The 27,619-nt window shown below is 30.7% G+C and overlaps 1 protein-coding gene and 1 long non-coding RNA gene across 2 annotated transcripts; both read left to right on the forward strand.

Annotated features, from left to right (window-relative positions):
• Nucleotides 1-59: 59 nt before the first annotated feature.
• On the forward strand, nucleotides 60-5,078 carry LOC139528040 (uncharacterized). The gene is made up of 2 exons (XR_011665505.1): nucleotides 60-322; nucleotides 4,586-5,078. It is a non-coding gene; the product is annotated as an uncharacterized lncRNA (long non-coding RNA).
• Nucleotides 5,079-16,981: 11,903 nt separating this feature from the next.
• LOC139526539 (polycystin-2-like protein 1) lies at nucleotides 16,982-26,469 on the forward strand. The gene is made up of 8 exons (XM_071321697.1): nucleotides 16,982-17,041; nucleotides 17,739-17,927; nucleotides 19,198-19,358; nucleotides 20,470-21,103; nucleotides 22,483-22,615; nucleotides 23,457-23,710; nucleotides 24,218-24,392; nucleotides 24,971-26,469. The coding sequence occupies exons 1-8, from the start codon at nucleotides 16,982-16,984 to the stop codon at nucleotides 26,302-26,304; spliced, it is 2,940 nt and encodes a 979-aa protein (XP_071177798.1). The 3' UTR covers nucleotides 26,305-26,469.
• The last annotated feature ends 1,150 nt before the right edge of the window (nucleotides 26,470-27,619 follow it).

Genomic DNA, 27,619 nt, shown 5'->3' on the forward strand with positions numbered 1-27,619 from the left:
ATTTTCCAATTCTCAGTTTTTTGTGTATAAATATCTTCACTTCAGTATTTAACAAATCTCCTTAATGTTACAACAATGGCATTAAGGTTCTGCCCTGTATGGTTAATTACCAATAAAACCAGGGGATTTTATTGGTAAACTTTTTATAATTTTACATACATGTAGTATTGCGTGTTAGTTACAATTAACAGAGTAATAGCTGTCTACAACATGTACTTTACTTCACAATGAAAAGAAAAACGGAACTTTGACCGTCTTTTGTTTAGCTTTTAGTTTTGGATTAATCGAAAGTGAAAGAGCATGGTTTCGATCGGATTAAGAGGTCAGTATAATTGAATTATGGTAGTTTTTAGATAGTGTCTTATCTTTCAAGTACGCTAAACATAGAATGATATACTATATATGATAATCAAACAAAAAAAGTAAAAGGCAATTTCGTTAGAAATTTGTCTTCTTTTTATTTCAATGACATTTTTGTGATTCTCAAAAATGTAGGTCAATCAACTATAAATATGACAGCCAAAGAATCAATTTTCTAAAATTTTTCTTTGAAATTTTCTCAAAAAGGAATTTTCCGGATGATATAAAATTTGTGTATCAATTTCGTTTTTTAGGACTGACATCATATTCACATATTTGGTTCTCTTTTCGGATAAATAAAAACATTTATAAATCACAAAGCAAACAATTGTTATAATATGATTAAGTACATGATAATCCACATCTTCAATTTTGTACCCTACTACAAGATTTTGTAGACAAAAAACATGTTGCCCAATATTAAGATACATAAATATTTTGTGTAGAAATGTCCAATAATTTTTTACCCATGTGCATTCAAAGAAAAAATGATTATAGCTATCAGATTTAGAACATAGTTCACAGTTTTCACTATTAACTACCTTCCAGCGATACAAATTATGGTTAATAGCTAAAATATTATGCAGTAATTTCCATCTAAACATTTTTAATCTATTATCTTTTAAAAAAAGAAAGGTGAAAGATAAATTTTTCTTAATGAAATATATAACCTTTTCACCTGATAGTTGGTTTTTCCATGAGCAAAAACCTACTGGAAGCTCTTTATTTGACCTGATAATAATATTATAAATTTCTTTAAACTTAATTTTGTCTAGATCGTAATACAATCCATTACTTAACATTTTAATGTCTTGTGTAATGTTGATTTTAGTATGTTTTGATATATTGCTCTTTAATTTTTGGATCCAACTTTTGGGTAAAGCTTTCCGAAGGGAACATATTTCGGAAATCCAATTTTGTTTCTTTTTAAGTTTATCTAATATTTTATGAGAAATTTCTCCTTTATCATCAATTACATCATTTACAAAAATTATGTTTTCCTTTACCCAATTACTATAATATAAACTTTTACCACCTGTTTTTATATATTGGTTTCCCCAAATAACTTGCTTTCTTATATCTCTATAATTATCAGGTACTTTCGTCTTTCCACCTCCATTTTTAATCCAACATTTCAAAATTTCAAAGTAAAATGTAGGTAAGTTTTTAAGGTTTTCTAGTGACTTATGAGTATTAAGATTCATTTTAAATATTAAATTATTTTCCCCAAACTCTCTAAAATAAAAAGTAGGTATGATTTTCCAGTTAGCACAAGTTTCATCAGTTAATCTTTTAACCCAATTTATTTTAATAGCCTCAATGTATGCGTCAATATCTGTCATTTTTAATCCCCCTTCAATATAATCTTTTCTTAACACTGAGCGTTTAACTTTCTCGCTACCACCCTCCCATAAAAAATAAAATAAGATTTTTTTAAATTTACTAATAATTTCACTGCTTAGATTTATCAATGAAGCAACGTATGTTATATTGGGAATAACTAGTGTTTTAATTATAGTTATTTTTCCTATCATACTCAATTTTCTTTTCTTCCAATCATTTAGTATCCTTTCTGATTTTTCAAACTGTCTTTCTATATTTATTGTTTCACATTCTTTTTTGTTCAGGCCAAAATAAATGCCAAGACTTTTCACCGTATCTTTCCAATTGATACTTTCAAATTTGTCATTGCAGTGTTTTAGTTTACCTAACCATATACATGTACCTTCTGTTTTATTTCTATTAAGTTTAAGCCCTGAAAAAGATCCAAAAGTTTCTATTAAATTAAGTGCATTTTTTATTTCATTTTTAGATCTTAGAAAGAGAGTTGTATCATCTGCTAGCTGTGAGTATTTTTATCAATTTTTATTTGTATCCCTTTCAGATCATTATTATCCCTTATCCTACAAGCCAGTATTTCAACTGATAAAACAAACAATAACGCGCTTAAAGGGCATCCTTGTCGAATTCCCCGTTGAATCCCGAAGGTTTCAGAAATCCACCCGTTATTTAAAATACATCCTTTTATATCATGGTAAAGTGTTTTGACCCACTTTTGAAAAGACTTATTAAATCCAAATTTTTTTAATGATTCCAGCATAAAGTCCCATTCGAGTGAATCGAACGCTTTAGAAAAGTCAATGAATAGTATAGCTCCATCAATATTAAAGTTTTCAGCATAATCTATAATATCTTGAATTTGGCGTACGTTAAATCCTATATATCGATTTTTAACATAACCATTTTGATCTCTATGTATAATTAGGGGTAAGATTTTTTTTAGTCTTTGTGCTAAAGTATATGTAATAAGTTTTACATCAGTATTCAATAAAGTAATTGGACGGTAATTATCTAACGACAAAGGGTCATTTTTTTTAAAAATCAATGATATTATCCCAATCTTTTGGGTCTCAGATAAAGTTTCATTATCATAACATGTATTAGAAACATTCAATACAATATGTTTTAAATTTGGCCAAAATTGTCGATAAAACTCAACTGTTAAGCCATCTTTGCCTGGAGTCTTATTTAGTTTCATATTATAAATAGAAGATGTTAGCTCTTCTAAAGTTAATTTACCATCCACTTGTTTGCTTTCACAAGGAGTTAAAGAATGATCAATGGGGGTATTTTCTATGTATGTCTTTAAAATTTCAGTTTCGGGACATGTACTTTTGTACAGAGATTTATAATACTCTTTACTTACATCTAAAATTTCACTTTGATCAACAGTAACCTCACCGGTTTTGGTCATTAATTTATTAATAGATTTTTTAGCCTGTCTGTTTTTTTCTAGAGATAAAAAGTACTTAGTATTTTTTTCCCCTTCCTCTACCCACTTTATTCTTGATCTAACTTGGGCTCCTTTGGCTTTTAAAGAGTATATCTCTTCTAAATCTTTTTCTAAATTTTTTATTTGATTAAAAAGTTCATTATTTTTCCTATCAGGTAATTTGTCTAATCTTTCATTTAAAAGATTTAGTTTATTTTCCATTATTAAAATATTATTTTTCCTTTCTCTGGCTTTTGATTTACAGTATTGGATAGTAGACTCTCTTATGTCAGTTTTTAGCAGGTCCCACTGATTTAGGACATTTGTAAGATTAAAATTTTGCTCATACTTTTCAATTAACTTATTTATTAGTTTATTGTACTGAGTATCAGTCAATATACTGTTATTCATTTTAAAATATCCTTTACCCCGATTATTTGCATAAATGTCTAATTTAAGCGAAATAGCCTGGTGGTCTGTGAATGAAATTTGTGCAGGCCTGATATCAGCAGATACAGTACTTAGGCGTGCTTGTGTGCATATTATAAAGAAGTCTATTCTACTAGCTTCATTTGTAGAATTTTTTCTTTTCCATGTGAATTGTTTTTTATCTTTATTTAATTGTCTCCAAATGTCTATCAATTTATGTGTTTTAATTAATTGTTTTAAACCATTGACTGGCTTTTTTAACTTTTTATGTAATTTATTGTTCTTTGTATCTAAAGCTGAGAGTAAATCATTCATATCTCCCCCTACTATTAGAGCACCAAGAGTGTGTTCTTCAATTAATTTACTTACTTTTTTATAAAATTGGTTTCTTGCATGAACTTCATTAGGTGCATACAAGTTTACTAAGGTAAAAATCTTATCTTGAATTTCTATATTAATTATAATAATTCTCCCTTCTTTATCACAAAATTCATTAATTAATTTAAAGTCTAGTGATTTATTAATAAAGTAAGAAACTCCCCTTGAATTTGTTGTGCCTAGGCTGTGAAGATGTTTGCCATGGAATTCATTGTTAATTTGCTTTATCAAATCTTTTGACAAGTGAGTTTCTTGTGCCATTAAAATGTCGCATTTCTGCTGTTGAAACCAACAGAATAATCTAAAGCGCTTTTCCTTTCTCGCTAAACCTTGACAATTAAGTGAGCAAATGTGGAAGTTTTTTGTTTTCATTATAGTATTAAAGAAGTTTAATTGTTGATCTCTTAAACGATTTATTTAAATCTAGCAAAATGTATAAACCTGTTCTATGTATCGTGACCCAGATAAACATGTAGTTATTTTTAGACCTATAAATAGCACAGGTAAAGTTAATTTCTATTTTTAGTTTCATTACTGACTTTCTGAAAACGTCTTGTATTTTGTAAACATTAGCATTGTCATTTACTGTAATTTTGATAGCGCGGGTGGTTCTTTTGTATTTACAACTTTTATATTTTTTTACAGATATGGAATTAATCGTGTCACAGAATGTTGTTAGCCAAATGACTTTACTAGAAGTGCTTAATTCTGGAAATATGTGCACAACAAAGAAGTGTGTGATATCTAAGTTCAAGAACAGTTGGATATTTTTGGCTGTTTCGTTAATGTTTATAAAAAATAACTGTGTAGAAATATGTTCGTATCCTGAAGAAAAGAACATCGGAAGATTGTCATTTACCGAAACTGTACTTTTATACTTCAAGACTGGCTGTTTTTTACTTGATTCCAAGAATATATTATGACAAAGGATTAAAGTGTGTCTATGAATACTGCATTTCGTTAATTTAGTGCTCCAACCAATTAAGCAATTTTCATTTGTTTTAGATGTGCATGGAACAATATTTTTTATCCAAGAAGATTTACCACTTTTATATTCATAGTCTATACATTTTTCATTTACAAATAATTTCATATATGCTGTATTTACTACATTTTTAAATAAACAACTATTCTGATATTTCTCTTTTGAATGTATGCTATCTACAATATAGACATCACATTCACAAATTACAATTTTGTTCACTTGATAAACACAGTCTATGTTTATAATACAAAGTAAACAAAGAAATATATACAATATATACAATTTAAAACACATGAAGATTTGTTTATTATTTTTCAGAAAATTTCAAGCTTCGTAGATACATTAAATTCCTCAGCAAATGCGTTTTATGGCACATCAACCGTCAATTTAAATCAAATAGCAAACAGTTTTGGGACAAATATCAATAATAAGCAATTTGTATCGAATACATCTGCTGTAAGTATGTGATAGTATTATTTAAGTTAATACATTTTACACTATAGTAGTCCTGTAAACCAACGTTTTTGGTGGAAAAAATATGTTGCGTTTAACCCTTTCTAATCTATTTTGTTACTATTTAATTTAGCGAGATTTTAATTTACTTTACGTAGTTTGATAAGTTCCTTTGATGTCTTTCGTCCCTCTTTGATAAGAAAAGACCCAACTTTTAATATCATATTCGTAACGATTTATATTCGCGTTAATTTACTACTCGCGGAAGTCGGGAAAATTTGTGGGTGTACAGTATACATGCTATCTGTTTCGTGACTTGTTTCTTAATTTTTCGAAAAAAAATTTAAATCAATAAATATTGATAACAGTAAAAAAATATAATGAACTACTCCAAGGTGTATTCAATAAGTCCTTAAAACATGACAAAATCAAACCTTAGACTATAGCTTCCAACGGTCGAAAGAATAAAAACTATCATATTCTTTACTGAGTACAGGTATTTTTGAATGAAATGGTGCCTTATACTTATAACATTCTACTCCTATCAGTTATTTATAGTAAATATTTATTGTCAAAATCGATGGAGATATGGAATATCTGCCATGAGACAACATGCCAGTAACACATATAATTTCGAGGTCGACATTGATTGTTTAATCAGAGGAGTAAGTGGTGCCATATGATAAAATGCGTACCTTAGGATTCACTGGTATTAAAGAGATAATCGTAACTGAAATTACGATTATCCCAATATGGCGACGGTAGATATAGGTAAAATCTTTACACTCATTTTTCTTAAATGTAGCATGTTTTTGTAAATAGTTACTCAGCTGCAAGGTTTATTTATGCCATTTCATCATATTTGAATCGTAACGGTGCACTGGAATTGTCTAAGCGCTTTGAAAATTGCCGTTGAAAAATTCGGGATGATAATCGTAACTCGGAAAAAAGATAACCGTAATTATGGTATTTAAAAATGAAAAGATAATCGTAACTGGAAAGTGTTTTATTGATATTGACACTAAAAACGTATATCTGATAGCATATTATGAAATTATGGCGATGAATTATTTACGAAACGTTCCAACATCTTATGACATTTCTTTTAATGCATATATTATTAATAGTTCTTATGAAAAAAATCATAAATACGTGGTATATGAAAAGTATGCTACATACATATGCATGAAAGATATTGTAGAGAAAAATATTGAAGGTACTAAACAAGGAACTTTTTTGTATTTCCATGCCTGCCATATAATTAGTACTTTTCTATTAAATGAAAACAAAAATTAGCCTTACCTAATTGTCATGCATTTATCTAAAGCACAAAATATTTGTTTTAAAATCTATAAAAATCTTTGTAATTAAACCAGTTCCGACTGTGATGATCTACATATTATGCCTTCTGATGTTATTTATCAATATACATATTTGTGGTTTTTTTTTCAGTCCGTCAAATGCTTCGTAAAACAAAAAACAAAAGTAACAATAAACAAAATTAACAATAAACAAAAGTAACAATAAACAAAAGTAACAATAAACAAAAGTAACAATAAACAAAAGTAACAATAAACAAAAGTAACAATAAACAAAACAATGAACTGGTAACTATTCTAGATCCTTTGCCATCCACACTGTTTAAAGAAACGTCCTAAAATACATGGGTATTTGATCAAACATTTGAATTTAATTTTAAAATCATATAATATATCAGTATAAAATAGAAAAAAGTGAATCGAAGGGAAAAAATATGGACGGCTATATTTATTGAATTGTAAGGAAAAGAGAAATATGAACACTCATATCTTTCGATAAAAGTATCAACTGTTAAATCCGATAATGCAGTTATTAAGTTATTGACGGAAACTTTTGTTCATTCGCACAGAATTTTAGTATAAACATGATATTGGAGGCAAAACATATGACATATAAAAAAATGTGGTATACGTTTCTTTCATTTTTAGCAATGAATTGAAAGGATTGCACTTTTGGGATATGGGATATAGCTAATCCACCCTTTTCTCACCCCCCCCCCCCCCCCCCCCAAAAAAAAAAAAACCAAACAAACAAACAAAAACAAACTTACACGCGCACACAACATTGAAACTTTGAAAAAAATAAAAAAAAATATCTACTTACCACAATATCTGACTCGACAGCTGCGCTTCATTTTCTTTAACAGGTACATGTATATATCAAAAGGTTATGCATATTGTTGTCAGTTATAAATAGAGATATATAGGTAAATTTGTCCTAGATATTAACCTGTAAGTTTCTTCATTTATTTTTATATGCGTTATTGTCATCGTTAAACTGGACATTTGCATTTTTAACACACAAAATACCATTGAATGCTGAAAGACACATTTATTATGTTTCAGTTACTATTATCCGATAAAGAAAATTACGATTATCAAAGAAGAAAAATACCATAGAGTTACGATTATCATCCCGAATTTTTCAACTGCTATTTTCAAAGCGCTTAGACAATTCAAGTGCACCGTTACGATTCAAATATGATGTAATGGTATAGATAAACCTTGCAGCTGAGTAACTATTGACAAAAACATGCTACATTTAAGAAAAATGAGTGTAAAGATTTTACCTATATCTACCGTCGCCATATTGGGATAATCGTAATTTCAGTTACGATTATCTCTTTAATACCAGTGACAATTCATATGTTGTTATATAACCATTGTTTTAGATTGTGAGGTTTATCAGTCTCAATGATTGATTTCTTAAACAAGAAATCATTCTATTAATTGATACTATCTATTTGGAAATAAGAGGCAAAATTTTCATTTACCTCTTTAGACTGTTTACTTGCTTTGTAATAAATTGACCAATATGACGGATGCCACATCTGGAGCAGGATTTGCATACCCTTCTGGAGTTTTTGCTAGAGTTCGTGTTGTTGTTGTATCCCTATTTTTGACATTTTGTTCACAAAACGTTGTCAATATTATGGAATTCAGTGCAGCTGTCGTACAAGGGAGATGTTTAGCGCTGTTCAATGTACCAAGTTCAATGAACTATTTTCAATTTTTTGAAAATGCCTGTACCAAATCAGGAATATGACAGTTGTTGTCCATTCGTTTGATGTGTTTTATCATTTGATTTTGCCATTACGGACTGTCCGTTTTGAATTTTCCTCGGAATACAGTTTATTTATAATTTACTTTTCACTATATGTTTATTCTGCATGTCAATTTTGAACATCAACATTAAAGTGAACATGGCTATAATTGCATTGTTGGTGTCTTCTAGTGGTTGATAATCCCTGACATTAATTTTCATTTCAGGCTACAGCTTTTAGTGGAAACCAAGACCTTTTAGACAAGTTAATACTTCTTGCAAATAACGAAACATACCCTAAATATGAAGACTATCTTTTGGTTTGTGAAGGTATGACAATATATCAATAACACAAAGCTTCAAGGGTGATAGAGCAGATTATTACTACGAGAAAACATTGTCATCCGCGACATCTGCTCAGCTCTGCTCTATCACCCTCAACTGTATGATTTGATTTATAATACTGAATGTCCTATCATTATTTTCAATTAAAACATAAATTATAATAATGATAGATGCAGTCGCTTACAAAACAACGTTACAGTTGAACAAAAATGACAAAAGTGAAGTAAGGAGTATTTTTTTTATTCAAAGTGACAACCTGAAAAAATAGAATCATGGATTTAAATGCAATACATTAACTTATGAATTATCGATTTTTGTCTCCCTCGTATGAACAAATCAAAATCGGACATTTTAACGTAAAGAATGATAAATAAGAAAATGATTCCCTTATATGTTACATGTTTTTAATACCCATTAGTCAGCACTTTGGTGTTGACATGAATATCAATTATGTGGTCATTTTTATAAATTTCCTGTTTACAAAACTTTTAATTTTTAGAAAAAAACTACGGATTTTCTAGCCCCAGGAAAAGATTACCGTAGCCGTATTTGGCACAACTTTTTTGAATTTTGGATCCTCAATGCTCTTCAACTTTGTACTTGTTTGGCTTTATAACTTTTTTGATATGAGCGTCACTGATGAGTCTTATGTAGACGAAACGCGCGTCTGGCCTACTTAATTCTGGTAACTATTTACATGTTTTTGATAGTTGTTTGCTAACCAAATCAAACACAACATGAGATAAATTTGGATGTCTTAAGTTTGTAACCTTCTCGGTAGCAATTGTTGATATGCAAACATTTAGTCAGTATCTATTGCAAACTTAAGGCAAGTTTATCAAAACAAATGATTTTTAGACTTCATCTTTGTCTGTTTCGTATTCATGTACTTTACGTTCATTGTCTTTAAATATGATTTCTAGTACACGGGCTTTACGTTCTTTGTAGCTGTATTACGTGTCTTGAACAATGCGTTAGAAGGCATGTTACCAGTATCATCAGCTGACACACCAGATCAAATCGATCTTCAAAGCATTATGGACGTTCTCTCTGACCGAGAAAAAGTTAATCCACAGTTTGATAGTGACTTAACGTCAATGGAAAGAGCATACATTGTTTCTAAGATAGCGGCAAGGAATGATGTCGAATTTCAGAGAAGACAGGAAATGGTAATGTTCCTTCTATAGAAAAATATTCACCTGATAAAATAAATTTATGACAATGTAATGATCCTCCATCTTCCGACCTTTCAAGGGCTGTATAGTCAGTCAAGGTCGTTAAAAATTTCCATATATCCTCAATCTGTCAAGACTGAATTTAGAACATTTACTTTTATTTTCATATTTATGTCTTGTATTTCTTGCAAAAACTACAAACAACATAATATTATATTTCTACACTTATGAACTTACATACTTTTATAAGGAATTTGCATTGTTCGTCTAGTTTGATATTTATCATAAATTAATGTAAGATCAGTAAGATCAATTAGTGTAACTATTCTGAATTTGATGGAAATATTGAGTTTTCCAATCTTATCTTGAAGCTCATAAAAGCGTAATAACTTTACCTCTGAAGTTTCTTAATACCATAATGATACAATATTCCGAAAGACGAGAGGACATGTAATTTGTTTTCAAATGCTATTTGTGATGAATACCATTACCTATTCGAATGCAAATCCATCTTAGTAAAAATATCAGAAATCAACACATTACAGAATACTGTGTTAAATACCACAGTGCAACAAAAAAGAAAAGATTACTAGAAATGGTTAATATACAATTGCTCAAATTGTGTCTTTATTTGTTTCAAAGTTAATGAAAATATAAAGTATATTAATTATTAGTATATTTGATTTCAAAGTTGTTTTATAGTATGATTGTGAATTTATTTTGTATGCATATACCTCTTGATTCACATGTGAATAAATAAATCATATTGTATTATAAATAATGTGAGTAAAATGGCTATTTCAACAGATGCAACAAGAGGTTACAAACTTATTAGATGCTATTTCATCCCTTGGAACTATAATGGAAATGTTAAATTTTCGAAAACAACTTCCACTATATGTACAGCATGGTCATATGAACTCGACACAAGATAAAAAGTATGTTAATGATTTGGTAACCAGTGGATTTTACAGTGATGACGTTCGAGTAAATTTTGTTGAATCTAACACACCGTCGGCAAAAGAACAGAACGTTAAGGTATGTTAAATGCCAAGTATTTATAGGTTAAAATTCACAGAAATAAGTTGAAACCATCGCAGAATACTTCAATGTATCGTTACGTTGATGACAAAATGAAAACAATTAAGAATGTCTTGCAGTAATGTATTGGAAGGAACATTTTAACATTGATGTCAGTGAAGTAGACACTTTGTCTGAATGGATCGAAGCTATTCGATCATGCATTCAGAAGCGCATTCAAAATTTACGATGCAATATGAGTACAAGGGTTACTAATCCTTTCAAGAATCCGGACGTTGTGGATGCTTTATCTTCTTTGCATGATAATCTGTCGTGATTACAGCAGATAAAGCCTCCAATAATATTGTCTTCATATGTAAAAACCATTATTTGAAATGTCTCACAACAGAGCTTGGAATAAATAAAACTACTGGTAACCCTACGTATTCTTTAACACCATTTACCAAAGACGAAATTTTACAAAATCATAAATCTGTCCTTTTTTCTTTTGGTATCAACATCAAAGAAATCGAAAAAAAAATACCACCATTATACTGGATACCTAAATTACACAAAACTCGATGTAAAAACGATACATAGCTGGGTCTTCAAAATGTTCGACTAAAAATCTTTACTGACTACTATCCTTTCTACAGTTAAAGATGGGCTTCAAAAATATTGTGATGAGATTTATTCTACCAGTTGTGTTAACCAGATGTTGATTCTTTAAAATTCGAAAGACCTACTGCTTAATTTTCGATCACAATCTTTGCAATTTTGCAGCAACATAAAGACTTTTGATTTTCCCCATGCTCAGTTGAAAGATGGACTTCATCATCTTATTAAACAGAGCTTTTTCTATAAAAATGGGAATCGTAGATGCAAATGTTTTGTCTTCGGTTACAATAATTCATACTTTGTGAAGAATCACACTGAATGTACAAGAAAATATACTGTAGATGATATTATCAAAATGCTGGACTTTTTGATCGACAACGTATTTGTTGAGTTTGGAGGATTTATATTTCAATAAACAGTCGGTATTCCAATGGGTACTAATTGTGCACCCCTACTGTCCGCTTTGTTTTTGTACTCGTATGAAGCAAAATTCATTCAGAACCTTCTAAAGGACAAAAAGAAAAAAACAACCTGCGAAATTCTTTAATTTTACTTTCCGATATATTGATAATGCTATATCATTTAATAACCCATATTTCAGCCAATACTTACATCTCATATATCCCAGTGAACTTGAAATTAAGGATACTACTGATACTAAAAGGACTGCTTCACACCTTGATCTTTTCCTCAATATTGACGCAGATGGACGACTTTACACGAAAATCTGTGATAAACGGGACGATTTCAATTATTAATTTCCCGTTTCTCATCAGTAACATACCCTCTGCCCCTTCGTATGGTGTATCTCAATTGAAACGTTATTCTCGTGCTTGTTTACATTACATTCGTCTAATCTTTTAATTACCGAATGTGACTTATTCCCGATTGTGACTGTTTTGCTGAGTGTGTATTCGCCTTACTATAAGACGTGTTACGGTACTTTTCTATCCCAAATTCATGTATTTAGTTTTGATGTTATATTTGTAATTCTCATCGGATTTTGTCAAATGTTTTTACGTCATTTCTATTATATTCATGTGTAATGGTAAAGAAAATTAATCACCGCCTTCATTTATTAGATTTGATTTGGTTCAACGTGATTTGTACAATGTATTACGTTTGCAGTTTGATTCAAAATTAACCGGACATAGAATATAGTTAATTGTCTAATTGCTACCTCAGTTCGATATTAATCATTTTGCAATTTTCATTGTTATTAAATGTAATATCAGTATTTAGTACAAATATAATTTTAGATTAATTCTCATCTTTTTTGATAGATAGTTTTATTCATTCAAATGTGAGGTCATTTTTTGTGTGCTGTTTTAGAAATGCAAATGTGACGTAATTTTTTGTCCTTTTTTACAATTTCAAATGTGACGTCATTTTTTGCGTTGAGGCCTTGACTAACTCGGGTTTGTCTTTTTTTTGTGTTGGATTATGTCGGTTTATGTATTGTTTCCGGTTGTTTTCTGTAATGAGTTAGTACTCCAGTTTTATCATGCATATCTTTTATATAGTCATTTTATAAAATTTACTGTTTGCAAAGGTATAAATTATTCTAAATAATAAGGATGTTCTTATCCCAAACAGAAAATCCTAACCGTTGTCGGTACAACTTCTGGTCTTCAGTGCTGTTCAACTTTGTACTTGTTTTGGCTTTCGAACTTTTGTTTCTGGGCGTCACTAGTAAGTCTTGTATGGACAAAACGCACACCTGGCGTATCAAATTTTAAACATGGTGCCTTTTGCTAGCTATTATTCGTGTGTTTCTTTGTCCTATTTATTTGTATTGTAGTCCTGTAATGTTGTGTTGTGGTTTTAATGTTATATTCAACATGACCATTGAAGCGGGCGGTTTGGCATGCCACAAATCAGGTTCAACCCACCATTTTTTTCTTTAAAAATGTCCTGTACCAAGTCATGAATATGGTCATTGTTATATTATAGGTCGTTGAAGTGTGTGTTACATTTTAACGTTGTGCTTTTTTGTCGTTTGTTTCCTCTTATAGTTGAGCGTAAATTCACATTATTATAAGACGTGTCAAGGTACTTTTCTATACCAAATTCATGTATTTAGTTTTGATGTTATATTTGTCATTCTCATCCGATTTTGTCTAATGCTTAGTTGGTTTCTGTGTGTGTTACATTTTAATATTGTGTCGTCGTTCTCCTCTTATATTTAATGCGTTTCCCTCGGTTTTGGTTTGTGACCGGGATTTGTTTTTTTTTTCTATCGATTTATGAGTTTTGAACATCGGTATACTATTGTTGCCTTTGTTTAAATTAATTGTTTTGTAGAATATATATATATCGTAAATATATAGATATTTTACAGAATTCAAACTGTACTGATTTAAACTCTTTATTTAAACCCTACAGGGGTTGCAAACGATAACTTGACTCAGTGTGTTACAAAGCCAACTCTATATACTTAAAGTGTTGGCAATATATTCAATTATTTCCATCTTCCCTACCTGCATTGATTTACTTTGTAAAAATTCCAAAATATATGGATATCTATCAAGTAGTTTTTACTATCCTGGGGGATCTTTTATAGACATTCACCGTAACAGCGAAACCATAATTCTAGAACAACCATTATATCATCTCCTGCGTTAACTTTTCATCCATGGTTTGTACGTTTCTGTTGAACAAAGAATTCTCTCTTCTTGAGTGATACGAACATTTTATGATACACAATGAAAATGAAACTGACGAAAGTAGTAAAATTTTCCGGAAGACGACAGTAATCGTTATAATATTTTCTCAACTGTATATTATCTTTGAAGGTTACTATTTATGATCACACACCGTTCTCCTGGGATACAGATTCAAAATACATATCATCTAAAACAGTGAGTGTAACCATTGAAGACGAAGACGGCAATAACAATTCGGTCATACCATCAGAGATAAAGATTAAAAATACAGAGTTAAAAACATCCGTACAATCTGTTCAGATTGTTGTCAACAATAACGAAGCCACGTCACAATTAATAGTGTACAAATTATATTGGAATAATCCAGAGGATAGTTTGATATTTTTCATAGAAAATGTAGTTTCGGATTTTAATCATATTTTGTACGTGAGTCAACAAAACAATCCTTCAGAGGGGAATTACGACTGGAGGAAATTGATATCTTCTGAAGACCTAGCATCTGATAAACTACAAGTCACTATTGACGAAAAGTTGTACTCCCAACCAACTCTCGTCTATGTTGGTGTATTACTACAGTCTAAAGGTATTTACATAGTCTACCCTGCAAGATCACGATTTCAGCAGGTATTTTATACACTTTAAAAAAAAATTAAAAAGACGGATGGTCGTATAGTCAAATTGTACTCATTTATTAGTGGGGCAGTACATAAGAAAAAAAAACCCAAAACATTTCAACTGAAAGATGTTCAATAAAAATTATTGTAGAAGTTAATTTGACAATTACGATTATTTTCTGTATAAAGATGTGGTATAATTGATGATTAGATAACTTTTTACATGAGACCAAATGACATAAAAGTTAATAACCATAATATGGCATTGTATGCTTTAACAAAGAGAAAAATCCGTACTCATACATAGCTATTAAAGGCTTTAATAAATTATCAACCGAGAACAATAACGATCTGGTTTGTGTACAAAACCATAACGAAAACAATTATAATATGTCTACAAATGACAATCACTTAATAAATACATTCTTCTAGCAATGTTCAAAGACTAAAATTTAACATAATGTGTTATTCATAAAATGTTATGGCTATTCTGTAACTGTATTTCTGAACAGGTATTGACCACATAGTATTTAGAGGGAAACATAGAATTACATTTTGTGTACCTATATATTACATTTTGAAGGTAATGGAACTATAAGCAGAAGGAGACGTTCTGTACCAGCGACCATAGTTGAATACAGTATAGTTGGTATAACTGTTGGATGTAGAGTCTGGGATGATTCCAAACAAACATGGGACAAGTCATCATGTAAAGTAAGTCAATAATTGTCTTGGCTCCTGTCAATACTTGGTTTCTTGTTTCGTGATCGAATAAGGCAATAACGTTTTACATGCTATAAAATAAATTGATAAGATGTAGAGTGTACAAAACGTTTACAGGTTTTGCAATGATCCTCAATTTCGACTAAAAATCGCATTTCTTGCTGAATGATAAGATGAAAGGTTATTTCGTTAAACACTTTCAGACATTTTATTTATCGTATGGTTCAGTATTGTGCTGAATGCATTAACCAGGTAGAGTTAGCACAATATATAAACTTTTATAATGATGATTCATACTTGCATGTGCACTTATTCTAAAAAAAATTTAAATTGTCAAAAAACTTCAAACAGCAACCTTAATCTTTTGTTACAACTTCTAATATGTCTTGATGACCTCTCTGACTACTCGCATGATGCACATGATTGATTAGGATAGAAAAGAATGGTGCAATTAGTTTGATGTCCGTATTTAGACTAATCTAAGTCATAGTCTTACATTTTTGGGATATTCTAGTCATGTGTGTATAAAACCTAAGTGTCCCAAATTATTTTATATAATATGAACAGTGGATTTACAGAACAAAATACAGTTATATCAATGATAGTTTTTGTCAATACAAAAATAAAGGCAACATTAGTATACCGCTGTTCGAAACTCATAAATCGATAAGAGAAAAAAAACAAATCCAGGTTACAAAGTACTGATTACTAGGCTGGTGATATCCTCGGGACGATACATACACAAGCTATGATATCGATCCATTAAAAACTTCTCAAAGTTATCAGGCTCATAATATAGGTATTCAACACATGTTCTTCGTCTACGTGATAACTCATCAACAACACTTAAATCAAAACAGTTGGAAGAATAAGTCAAATATTAAGTTGAAGATGTCGAAAAACTACCATTGTGGCAACGACAAAGTATATATGGTGTTCCAGTAGTTCAATATTATATAATCAAAACAAATATATTGTCTTCCCATCATATTCAACCGCAAATAGAAAAATACAGGCATACGTTTAACATATGTATTAAGAAGAGTTGATGCAGTTTACATTTGCCGCCTTACTGTGATTTCAGATTTCAAATACATCAACTATCAACGATACTGTCTGCCTTTGCACAAATCCACCAGGAAATAGCTTTGCTACAACATTTTATGTACCACCAAATACCATCGACTTCGGATCTGTATTTGCAAATTTTAACTTGAATGACAATGCAGCGGTGTTTGTTACCGTCATTTGTTTGTTAGTTGTTTACATGCTTCTCTCTGTTTGGGCATATAGACAGGACAAAAAGGATCCAAGTAGGGTATGTTTTTCTTTTGTATTATAATAGATAAACATAATAAGTCATGTCGAAGGAAAAGAGAGGAGACAACAATTATTGGCATCTATTTTATATAAGACCAAATGTAATGAGATGCAGGATATGGCAGTTTTGCGCAAACAATAACCAATCAACCAATCAATCAAATTTTACACATTTTGTGCGCGTCGTCAAGTTGACGTACACTACCATTTAAATGATAGCAACTTTACGTTAAGTCAAATCTATGTAGGAAGGAAAATGTTGTATGAAACACAAACCCTAGATTGTAGTATAAACAGACACCTATGAACGCTTTTCTCTTGGAAAATTGGCATTCATAAAGAGACAAACGAAAAAGGACCTGTCAAGAACTCGAGATAACATGTCTATAATGTACAAGCAAAAGTGTTGGCATAGTTTTTACTATGTTTAAGATTTGGCTTTTTAACAGTAAAATAAGATGCATCGCAACATACGTTAACGATGTTTACTTATAACGTTAACTGTTATCAAATAAAATTAGTCAAATATTCTTAGTTTTCATTACAACTTTCTTTGTTCAGTAATTTTCCATAACTTGAATTACCAAAAAACGAATATTTTATTTTATATTGTCATAATATTACGATACGGAAGAAATAATTATTATAATAATTTTATATATAAATATATGAACAAATTTAACATGTTTTTCATAATTTCGTGTATTTCATTGTTTTATGCATTTTATTGACTAGTCAGATTATGTAAACTCTTCACGGCTTCGTTTTTTTCATTATAAAAACATTTTCTTGTTTTAGTGGGCAATTTCTTATCTATCTGATAATGCTCCATATGATGAGTATTTGTATATAGTAACAGCTTACACTGGATTACGTCGACATGCAGGGACCACTTCTAAGGTCCGATTTATGGTGGTAGATGGGGATGCTTTAAAGAGCAAAAAGGTGAAAACCAACATCAGATGTTTAGACGACTTCAACCACAAGGTGATTACAGTTTCCCAATATTTAAATGCATCTACAAACTTCAGGTCTACTACAATAGGCAAATGACTTGCAAGAGATAAGCAGTCATTAGTCGGATACTTTGAGAATTTTCAATTTTACCATGCTTAACAAATAATTCCTTATAAATTATTAAAAGAAGGTGGATTTTAATCCTACAAACTGTCCCAGGGATTTAAAAAAGTATTGTTATGAAGAAAGCAGGATTTTACATTTATTTAAGATGCACGTTTGATATTGTTTTGCATACTACATCACTTTACATTTTATACCATGTTTTAAATCATAAACACAACCTAAAAATCCTGATAAATTCCAGATCTTTTGTTATCGCTCGAATGAACAAATTATTTAAATTAAAACACACACTCCAATGTCCAATCGACACATTATTTAAGGAATGACTGTAATATTTTTTCTGTCTATGAAGAAATAACATAAAAAATTTGGTGCACACTGAATAACGCGCGTAGCAGGTTATTTAACAGTGTGCACCACATTTTTTATATTATTTCGAATAGACAGAAAAAATATTACAGTCATTTCTTATAATTTAATTCTAAATTTCATTTTAAACCGTAGAAAACCAAGAAAAAACGTTGATGACGTCACGGTCACATGACAAAATTATGTCTATGGGCTCATAACAAAATAACGTCAGCCAATCAGAAGACGTGTTACATCCAAAATTAAATTATATCAGCATAATGCCACTTTTGGCACAAAATATTTCGAGTAGGAGTTTGCATTATCGTTTAAATTTGATAGCATCAATGCGTTCTTTGCAATTTATCAAATTTCTATAACTTTTTCTGGTATGTTAAAAATAGGCTCAGCTGAAAAGTTAAATATTTTATTTTAACTTTATTTCGTAATTTGATAGTCAATTATCTTGTCTTGTATTATTCAAATGAGACTTTAAATGATATCAAACTTTTTACTGCACATTGTCGTATTTGATTACTTCAAAATAAAGACACTTCCACATATACAATAAATGTATAAATTCAATTCATTTTCTAATCAGATTTAAAACATGTATTCGTTTTTACAGAAGGAAAGGCAAACATTCATAAAAAGACAAAAAACCTTTTTGGGGTTAAAATAAAATCAGTTATATTTTTTCTGTAAAGATAATTTCATCAAAGATACAAGGCAATTCATTGTGTATGCCAAATTTCGACGGTAAAGTACGTTCTGATCTAAACTAACATATGTATATGTTTTTTTATGATTCTTTTTAAAATGACAGGATTTTGGTACTGGTAGTGTTAGAAGATTTGTTATGAGTATGTCAAAGCGTATAAATGACCCAGCAGTGTTGAAGATTTGGCATGATAACAGCGGTATTGGAAAGCATGCGTCGTGGTATCTTAATAGAATAACATTGGAAGATATTCAGACTAATGAAAAGTAAGACATGCATTACAGATTATTGTTAACACACCACAGATGATATATTGCAATACAATTATAGCTCAATATATCTGATGTAGTGAATTTTTTAAATGTTAATTATTTACACTCACATATTTTCGCGTTTTATGTCAATTAAAGGTAATTCAGTAAGATAACCAGAAATAATAAATTGATATAAACTATAGAATATATATTTGTTGTAGTAAATTTTAAAAATTTCAATTATTTACACTCAGTATATACGTATTAGTCCAATTCAAGGGAATTTACAGATCAGACAGAATGTCTTGTTATTACATGTATCTATGGTATGCTTATTATATTAACTAATCTCTTTAAAAGTTAATACAAAATTGAGATATGAGGCCCCGAAATGAAAAAATATGAAACAATTCAATTGAGAAGAAACCTAGCGGCCACATTTATTACAAACCAATTTACGAAATATAGCAGACAAATATGTCAATATTGAGGTTGTAAGGTCAAATCTGGCATGTGACAGCTGCGTTATAGTCTTTTTTAATGGACAAGGATTGTCACTTTACCTACAGAAGGTCAATCGTTCTCATTCCGATTTCCTTCACTAAGAAAACACAGACCACCACGAAATAGTACAAATATAGTGGTTTTAAAAACTTATCTAACAATGAACAATAAACTGATGGAAACTATTTCCTGTCGACCTCGGCAAATGCTTGGTAACTACTGCAGGTTAGATTGATGTCTACAAAAATTGGCAAATATTTATTTTTTTCTGAAATAGTTACCAGGTGAAAGGTACCAAGATTATAATTTAGTACGCCAGACGCGCATTTCGTTTACATAAGACTCATCAGTGACGCTCATATCAAAATATTTATAAAACCAGACAAGTACAAAGTTGACGAGCATTGAGGATCGAAAATTCCAAAAAGATGTGCCAAATACGGCTAAGGTAATTTATGCCTTGGATAAGAAAATCCTTCGTTTTTCGAAAAATTAAAACTTTTGTAAACAGGAAAATTATAAAAATGACCACATTATTGATATTCATATCAAAACCAAAGTGTTGATTACTAGGCTATTTATAAATGTTTCATTGACGCGTTGTTTATTTTTCTTTTAGGTTTAACTTTGTGTGTAACAATTGGCTATCCCTTGATCATGAAGATGGAAACATAGAATGCGCAATTCCTGTCTCAGATAAATCTGACACTGAAACATTTTCGTTTAATTTCAACGAAAAATCAAGAGAAAATGTTACTGATAGTTATTTGTGGTTATCAGTCCTCTTACGACCAGAATCTGGTGTTTTTACAAGGATTCAAAGACTGGCTTGCTGTCTTACTTTGTTATTTCTAACTATGATTACCAATGCTATGTTTTATGGACAAGACAACGGAAGTAAATTATCAATTGGACCTCTCACCTTCTCTACGACAGGGTTTTACATTTCGTTTATTAGCGTTTTGATTGCAGCGCCCCCGATATTTCTAATAACATACCTGTTCAGGAATTCTAGACAAGGCTTGAAAAACACAATTGAGAGAAACAAAGAAGAATATAAAACAACATCAGACCTTCGATTTTCTTTTACAGGTGTATTGATAGCTTGGATATTGATATTTATAGCGGTGTTCCTCTCAGGATTTTTTCTCATATTATATAGTATGGAATGGGGAAAATCAAAATCAGAAGAATGGCTGTTGTGTTTCTTTTTGTCGTTTTTTCAATCTATATTTCTGATAGACCCACTAAAAGTAAGTTAATCAATTATTTATATAACAGACTTTATTTTGCGTTTTTATATCTAAGAGGATGACTGGGTTTTTTTTATACTTTAAAACATGTTGAAAGAAACCAGGCCTGACAATGAGAAAAGTATCCGCTAGTACCGTTTAAATAAAACTTCTCAAAGTTCAAAGGGATTGAAATTCAAAATTCAAAATTAGAAAGAACAAAATACACCAAGGTTTCAGAAATTCGAAGGGTTTAGTAGAATTGAAACATTTGATAAGATTTGTATTTCTTTTAAAAAAAAATTACCGCATCTATAACGTTTGTATGTTTCAGACCAAAGATTTTGACTACTAGCAAAGATGTGTGTTCTATCATCGTAACTATAGTTGTCACTGTTGAAAGATAAATCAGATTAAAAAAAAGCACACAGTTGTGCCAAATATTGATTCACATTCTTAAAATAACAAACAAATGTTAAGATTTTTTTTATAAAACACAGAGTTTGGTAACTGTCTTTGTCTCTTTTTTTAGATTTAGTATTTTCAGTATATGACTTTTACAAATTAATATCGGATACGCCATAAATGTCTGCATTTTTTGAGAGACAAAAAAAGAAAAAAAGAAAATACCTAGGTAGCATTTGAATTTCCTCAGTTCAATCGAATAGATAACACGATGGCCAAGAAGAGGATCATCGACCAGAACATTGAATAGAAAACATATGTGTGGTTTGAACAAACCTAGCAAAAACAGTGTTCAATTAAGGTGCTTCGAAAGAATAATAATAAAAAAAAAATAAAAAAAATATGTATTAAATATTGTTGAAAAACTGTTTGGAATTTCCCTCTTGGGGTACCATTATGAGGCATCTCCCTATGAACGTAGTCTATTCGGTAAAACATTGACAATTTCAGGAATTAGAAAGGGAAAATGAACTTGATTAATAATATTTAATAAACATGGTCCATAAATTACCAATTTGAAGACATAACAAGTATAAATTCACAAAAGTTTGACCATTGTTACTACACGTTGTCATATTTGTGACGTGACGTTGTTGATGAAATACAGTAGTTCTGGTAAGTAGGCGGGGCTTATAGGTTAGTTGAGGTCATTGACGTATAAAGCTAACGCTTATACGTATTGCTATATCTGTATAGAAAAAAAGCTGATTGCAGTATAAATGAGATTAACTGTTTCAAAATGAATATTTAAGGCAAAATCAATAACTTTACCACTGACATGTGCTACTAAAATTACTTCAAAGGGTCGCATGCTTAGACCCATTTTTTATTCTGGATATTGAGAAAAAATAAAAAAAAATATATATTATCTGTATAAAAATTGTTAATTTAAGGTAACCAAAGACATTGAAAATATACAATGGTGTTTATTACAGATAATATTTATGTCAATCATCCTCTCATGGATTGTTCAACCACGCAACAGAAACGCCAACTATAATATAGACATGCTTCGGTCAGAAACAAAAAAACATGCCATATCGGCAGTGATGAATTGGGATTATAACGGTCAGTACTATATTAAGAAAAACATTCGGACAGATGATCTTTTTAGGAAAATACCTGCACCAAGTCAGGACTATGTCAGTTGTTTTCCAGTTGTTCAGCTAGTTGTTATATTTTTATAATTTAACTTGGTTTTTGGTATTTTGTTTTTCATTGCTTTTAATAGAAACGCTTACATGATAAATATATACAAGAGAAAACTGTAGACATTGTTATCGAAATCAGTTTGAGCGATTCATTGAGATGATAAGTGTAACCTACTAATAATAGGTAAATATAGTTTGTTTTTCATCAATCCATTACCTATAAATCGAAAAAATTGTTCGAAGAGACAAGACAGCTACTCGAATCTAATTATAGTTACTGACAAAGCTGAGAAACAGCAACACAAAACATTGGTTATTCAACACGGTTGTGTTTGTTTAAATCTGAATTATAACGTATCAGGGAATATCCCCTATGTTTTAATAATAGGTATTTAGCATAATAATTGAACAGTAAAACAAAACATTGTTTTTCTGCATGCAAATTGCAATTAATTGTTTTATATAGATGCTAAATACTTTCAATCGTTTTTGTGATCGTTTTAATAAATTCAACTACAAAGATACATGTATCATACCCATGCAGTTGACGATAATCTGTTGAACGTTCATTATTGTTAGTTTGTTTTTATATAATGTAATGGTATACCACCGCATTCGATGCATACAGTGTAAAATTAAGACTTCCTATTTAAAAAAAAATCATAAACAACAAAACTAATTTGATATATTTTTCTTAATTTGAAGCAGAATTATTCTCAAAGTTTAATGGTTAATTCTATCATGTCTATCTAATGCAGAAGTTATTGAACCGGCTGTGAATCCTCTTAGACCGGAGCATGTACAGAAACTGAGGAAGAAGCGCCAACTACTTATGCAAAGCAAGAATACCATAACAGAGTTGATTTTATATTTGATATTTCTGGCCATTTTGTACGTAATCAGTTTTAGTAATAGAGATCCATTTTGGTATTATTCTAAGGAACATATTGATCAGCAGATTATAACAGAAACCAATGTTACAAAGACAGATGGACCGATCAAATTCAGTCAGGTAAGATTTGTCAGGTAAGATTATCAGGTAAGAATTGGCAGGTAAGAAATGTCAGGTAAGACGTTTCAGGTAAGAATTATTCGGTAACAATTAGCTTAATGCATTATCAGAAACATGTGTGTAAATACTCTCATCATAGATACCAGAATTTACTTCTGTATGTGCGCTGGACGCCGGTTCGTCTACAAACAATTCATCAGTGACGTTCTAATAAAAATATGTTAAAAAAGCCAAATAAAGAAGAAGTTAAAAAGCATTAAGAACCAAAAAATCCTGAACGTTTTGCTAAGGTATTGTAAATTAACGCTTTCCATGTAATGTTAATAGTCGACAATAAATTAAAATCTTACCTTACAAGTCCTCTTCATTACTTGCTACATAAACTATTAAATAAACATAACCATCAAATTGTACGGATACGAAAAAAAAATTTGAGCATGGCTAGTTTATAAATGAATAAATGATAAAGTCATGTGATCATCTTTGACGAGTTCTTAAACTTTACAGGTATCAACAGGCGAACAGCTATATGCATTCATCAGTTCTACCTTACTACCATTCATGTTTCCAAAACTTTCTATTAATAATGTTGGATTAAATGCATACGCAAGATTGTTCACACAAGATCAAATACATTTTAAAGTAGGACCGGTGAGACTGAGACAGCTACGAGTCAAAGAAGGTAAGTGCCTCTTTTTTCTTAAATGTGTATTAGTAACAACAATTCTGATTTAATTATTTTGTTAAGCCAACCATTTAAAATGTAAATATTCTTTTATTAATATCCAATGTGATTAGATTTGAAACCAACTATAAAATGATGATGGTTGAATCTAGAATTTAAACAAAAAATTATATATATTATATATATATAGCATGCTAATAAAATCAGATTCGAAGTTATATGAAACTTCAAATTCATAAAAAAAAAGTTAAATATATTTTTTATATACTTGAAGTTTTATAAAAAGCAAGTGTTCATTTTATAAAAAATGTTCATAAGTGCACTGCGGTTGGGTCATTTTCTTTCTGAACACTTAACATGCTAAATAGTCGTTATTTTCCTAGTTCAGTGATCTGTTCTACGAGACATAGTGTAAGAACTCTGACAATCGCACGCAGGCAGTGCGTGAGAAAACCGTGATGAAAGAATGTTATCAATCTTGCACTGGAGGTTAATACTTATGACTAATTTTCAAGAACAAATTAAATACAACAAATCATTTAACAGATACACAATTGTTTTGATTCTTGTTTTAGATTCTTGTCCTGAGTCCGTCTTGCTGAACGTTACAACCCAATGTTATGATAAATATTCGCTGGTAGCCGAGGATGAAGACAGTTATTGTGTTGGATGGAAAGGTCCACCGTGTGCAGCTGACGAATCGGTGTACAAAATATCGTCTGCTTCGTGGAAACACGTGTCATCTTCAGATATATGGGGTCTCCCAATTACGGGAAAGCATGCTCTCTACGGCGGAGGCGGGTTTATAGCTGACTTGAATGTAAACCTACAGATATCCAATCAAATGATTGAGGAAATATTAAAATATTCATGGATTGATCGCCAGACACGAGCTATTTTCATTGAGTTTACACTGTTTAATGTAGACGAGAATGTTTTTATACATGTAACTTTGCTAAATGAGTTTCCGGAAACTGGAGGAGTATTAACGTCACATGTTATCAAACAGTTTAGACCTTATCAACATGTAGGAGGTGTAGGAATATTAACTTTTATTTGCGAAATAATAGCTGTTATTGGTATTTCCATATTTTGCGTTAAGAAGATCATCTATATACATCGCACTGGAAAGAAATCATTGCAGGATATATGGAATATATTAGATGTTGTCATAATTTTACTATTTCTCTTATGTACGATAACATATATTGGACGATTGGTAAATATAAGCCTTTCTATGGATAAATTTCAGAGAAACAAACTAAAATTTGTAAATTTCAGTCATATTGTATTATGGGATGATCTATTTAATATTTTCTTAGCGTGTGATATATTTTTCATTACGCTTCGACTGATGAGAATACTGAATTTCAACAACAGAATAAAACGCATGGGATATATCTTCTCTCACGTGAGCAAGGATGTATCAGGTTGTTTGTGTATGTTTGTTGTCGTACATCTAGCATTTGTGTGTTTTGGTTACCTTATCTTTGGGCGACATTTAGAAACATATAAAAACATGTTTGTTGCTGCCACGACGCTTACAAATGCTATTATTGGTAAAAACACCATTAATGATTTGTTTGTTATAGAACCCATTCTTGGTCGCTTGTATTATTTCATGTTTGTTGTGTTTCTGTTATGGGTTATAATGACGATGTTGAACGCAACTTTAAATGTTGGAATATCTAAAGCGAAAACAAACTTTATAAAAAAATCTTCAGTCATTAATGCTAAACATATGTGGAGTGTGGTGGCAGAAGCGATAGAAGTTTTCATACCATTCGACCTGCAACGTAAGAAAAACACAAACCTTCAACGATATAAAGTAACAAAGGATACATCATTCATTGCTGAAGAAATTTGCAAAGAAAAACGTGAACCGGTTATATATTTTGATAACTATTAAATATGGATAGTCAGTGAAGAGTCAACATCTAATAGTTAGCGAACCTTTAACTTGAAACGTGTAGTGCTTATCATACTGATTCTTAAATAACTGCCAATGGACTATACCACCTGTACATAAAATATTTTTATATGGATACGATATGTATTTTTCAAACTTGGAGTACAGATATATAGTTTATGAATAAATTGATGTTAAAAATTAGAAATGTATATGTACATCACAATCAATCAACAAAAAGTACATTAAGAGCACCCTATTGGCACGACCAACGTGCATTGTTAAAAATAACACATGTGATTGACACTTACATCGTATGACTAAACAGCTTCATAACATTTCGATGTATACGGGTGATGTTCTGTTACTCATAATCAACATTTAGTGAGTTCTTACAGCCATATTTTAAAAGGTCTTTCTAGCCACGTTGCCAAAGGAATTTTAGATTTATGATACTACTGAAACTGTAAGGCCTTTTCATGTTTGTATCTTTTACAAAGATTGAAAACTTCACTCATTAATCAAAGACAATCGTGGTTATTTTTACTTTTCATTTCTCAGCAGCAAGATGTAACTTATCCAATACGCCATTTTTATGCCCCACCTACGATAGTAGAGGGGCATTATGTTTTCTGGTCTGTGCGTCCGTTCGTCCGTCTGCCCGTCCGTCCGTCCGTTCGTTCGTCCGTCTGTCCCGCTTCAGGTTAACGTTTTTGGTCAAGGTAGTTTTTGATGAAGCTGAAGTCCAATCGACTTCAAACTTAGTATACATGTTGCCTATGATATGATCTTTTTAATTTTAATGCCAAATTAGAGGGTTTACCCCAATTTCACGGTCCACTGAACATAGAAAATGATAGTGCGAGTGGGGCATTCGTGTACTGGGGACACATTCTTGTTTATGTGTATTTTTCTGGTGTCACGAATTTGTTTTGTTCTCTTCAACTTACGAGATTTGAATGTCACCTTGGTATCTTATTACTTTGTTTTAACGTCAATGCTTTTTTCCACTATGTAAACTTTATTAACAGATTTTCTGATATAAAGTTTTCAAAGGTACCAGGTTTATAATTTAATGCGCCAAAGTGCGTTTCGCCTTCATAAGACTCATCAGTGACGATCAGATCAAAACAGTTATAAAGGCAAACAAGTACAAAGTTGAAGAGCATGGAAACTGTTCTAATTGATTTATAATGAAGCCTGACTGAAATCGATGCTACATAAGTTTTACGGTGCTCATTGTAAAACGGTTGACAAAATCCTAAATGTTTTATATCATTACTATCGGCGTATCCCGTGACCTTACTTTTTAAAT

Source organism: Mytilus edulis, chromosome 6, assembly GCF_963676685.1.
Source record: "Mytilus edulis chromosome 6, xbMytEdul2.2, whole genome shotgun sequence".
Lineage (NCBI taxonomy): Eukaryota > Metazoa > Mollusca > Bivalvia > Mytilida > Mytilidae > Mytilus > Mytilus edulis.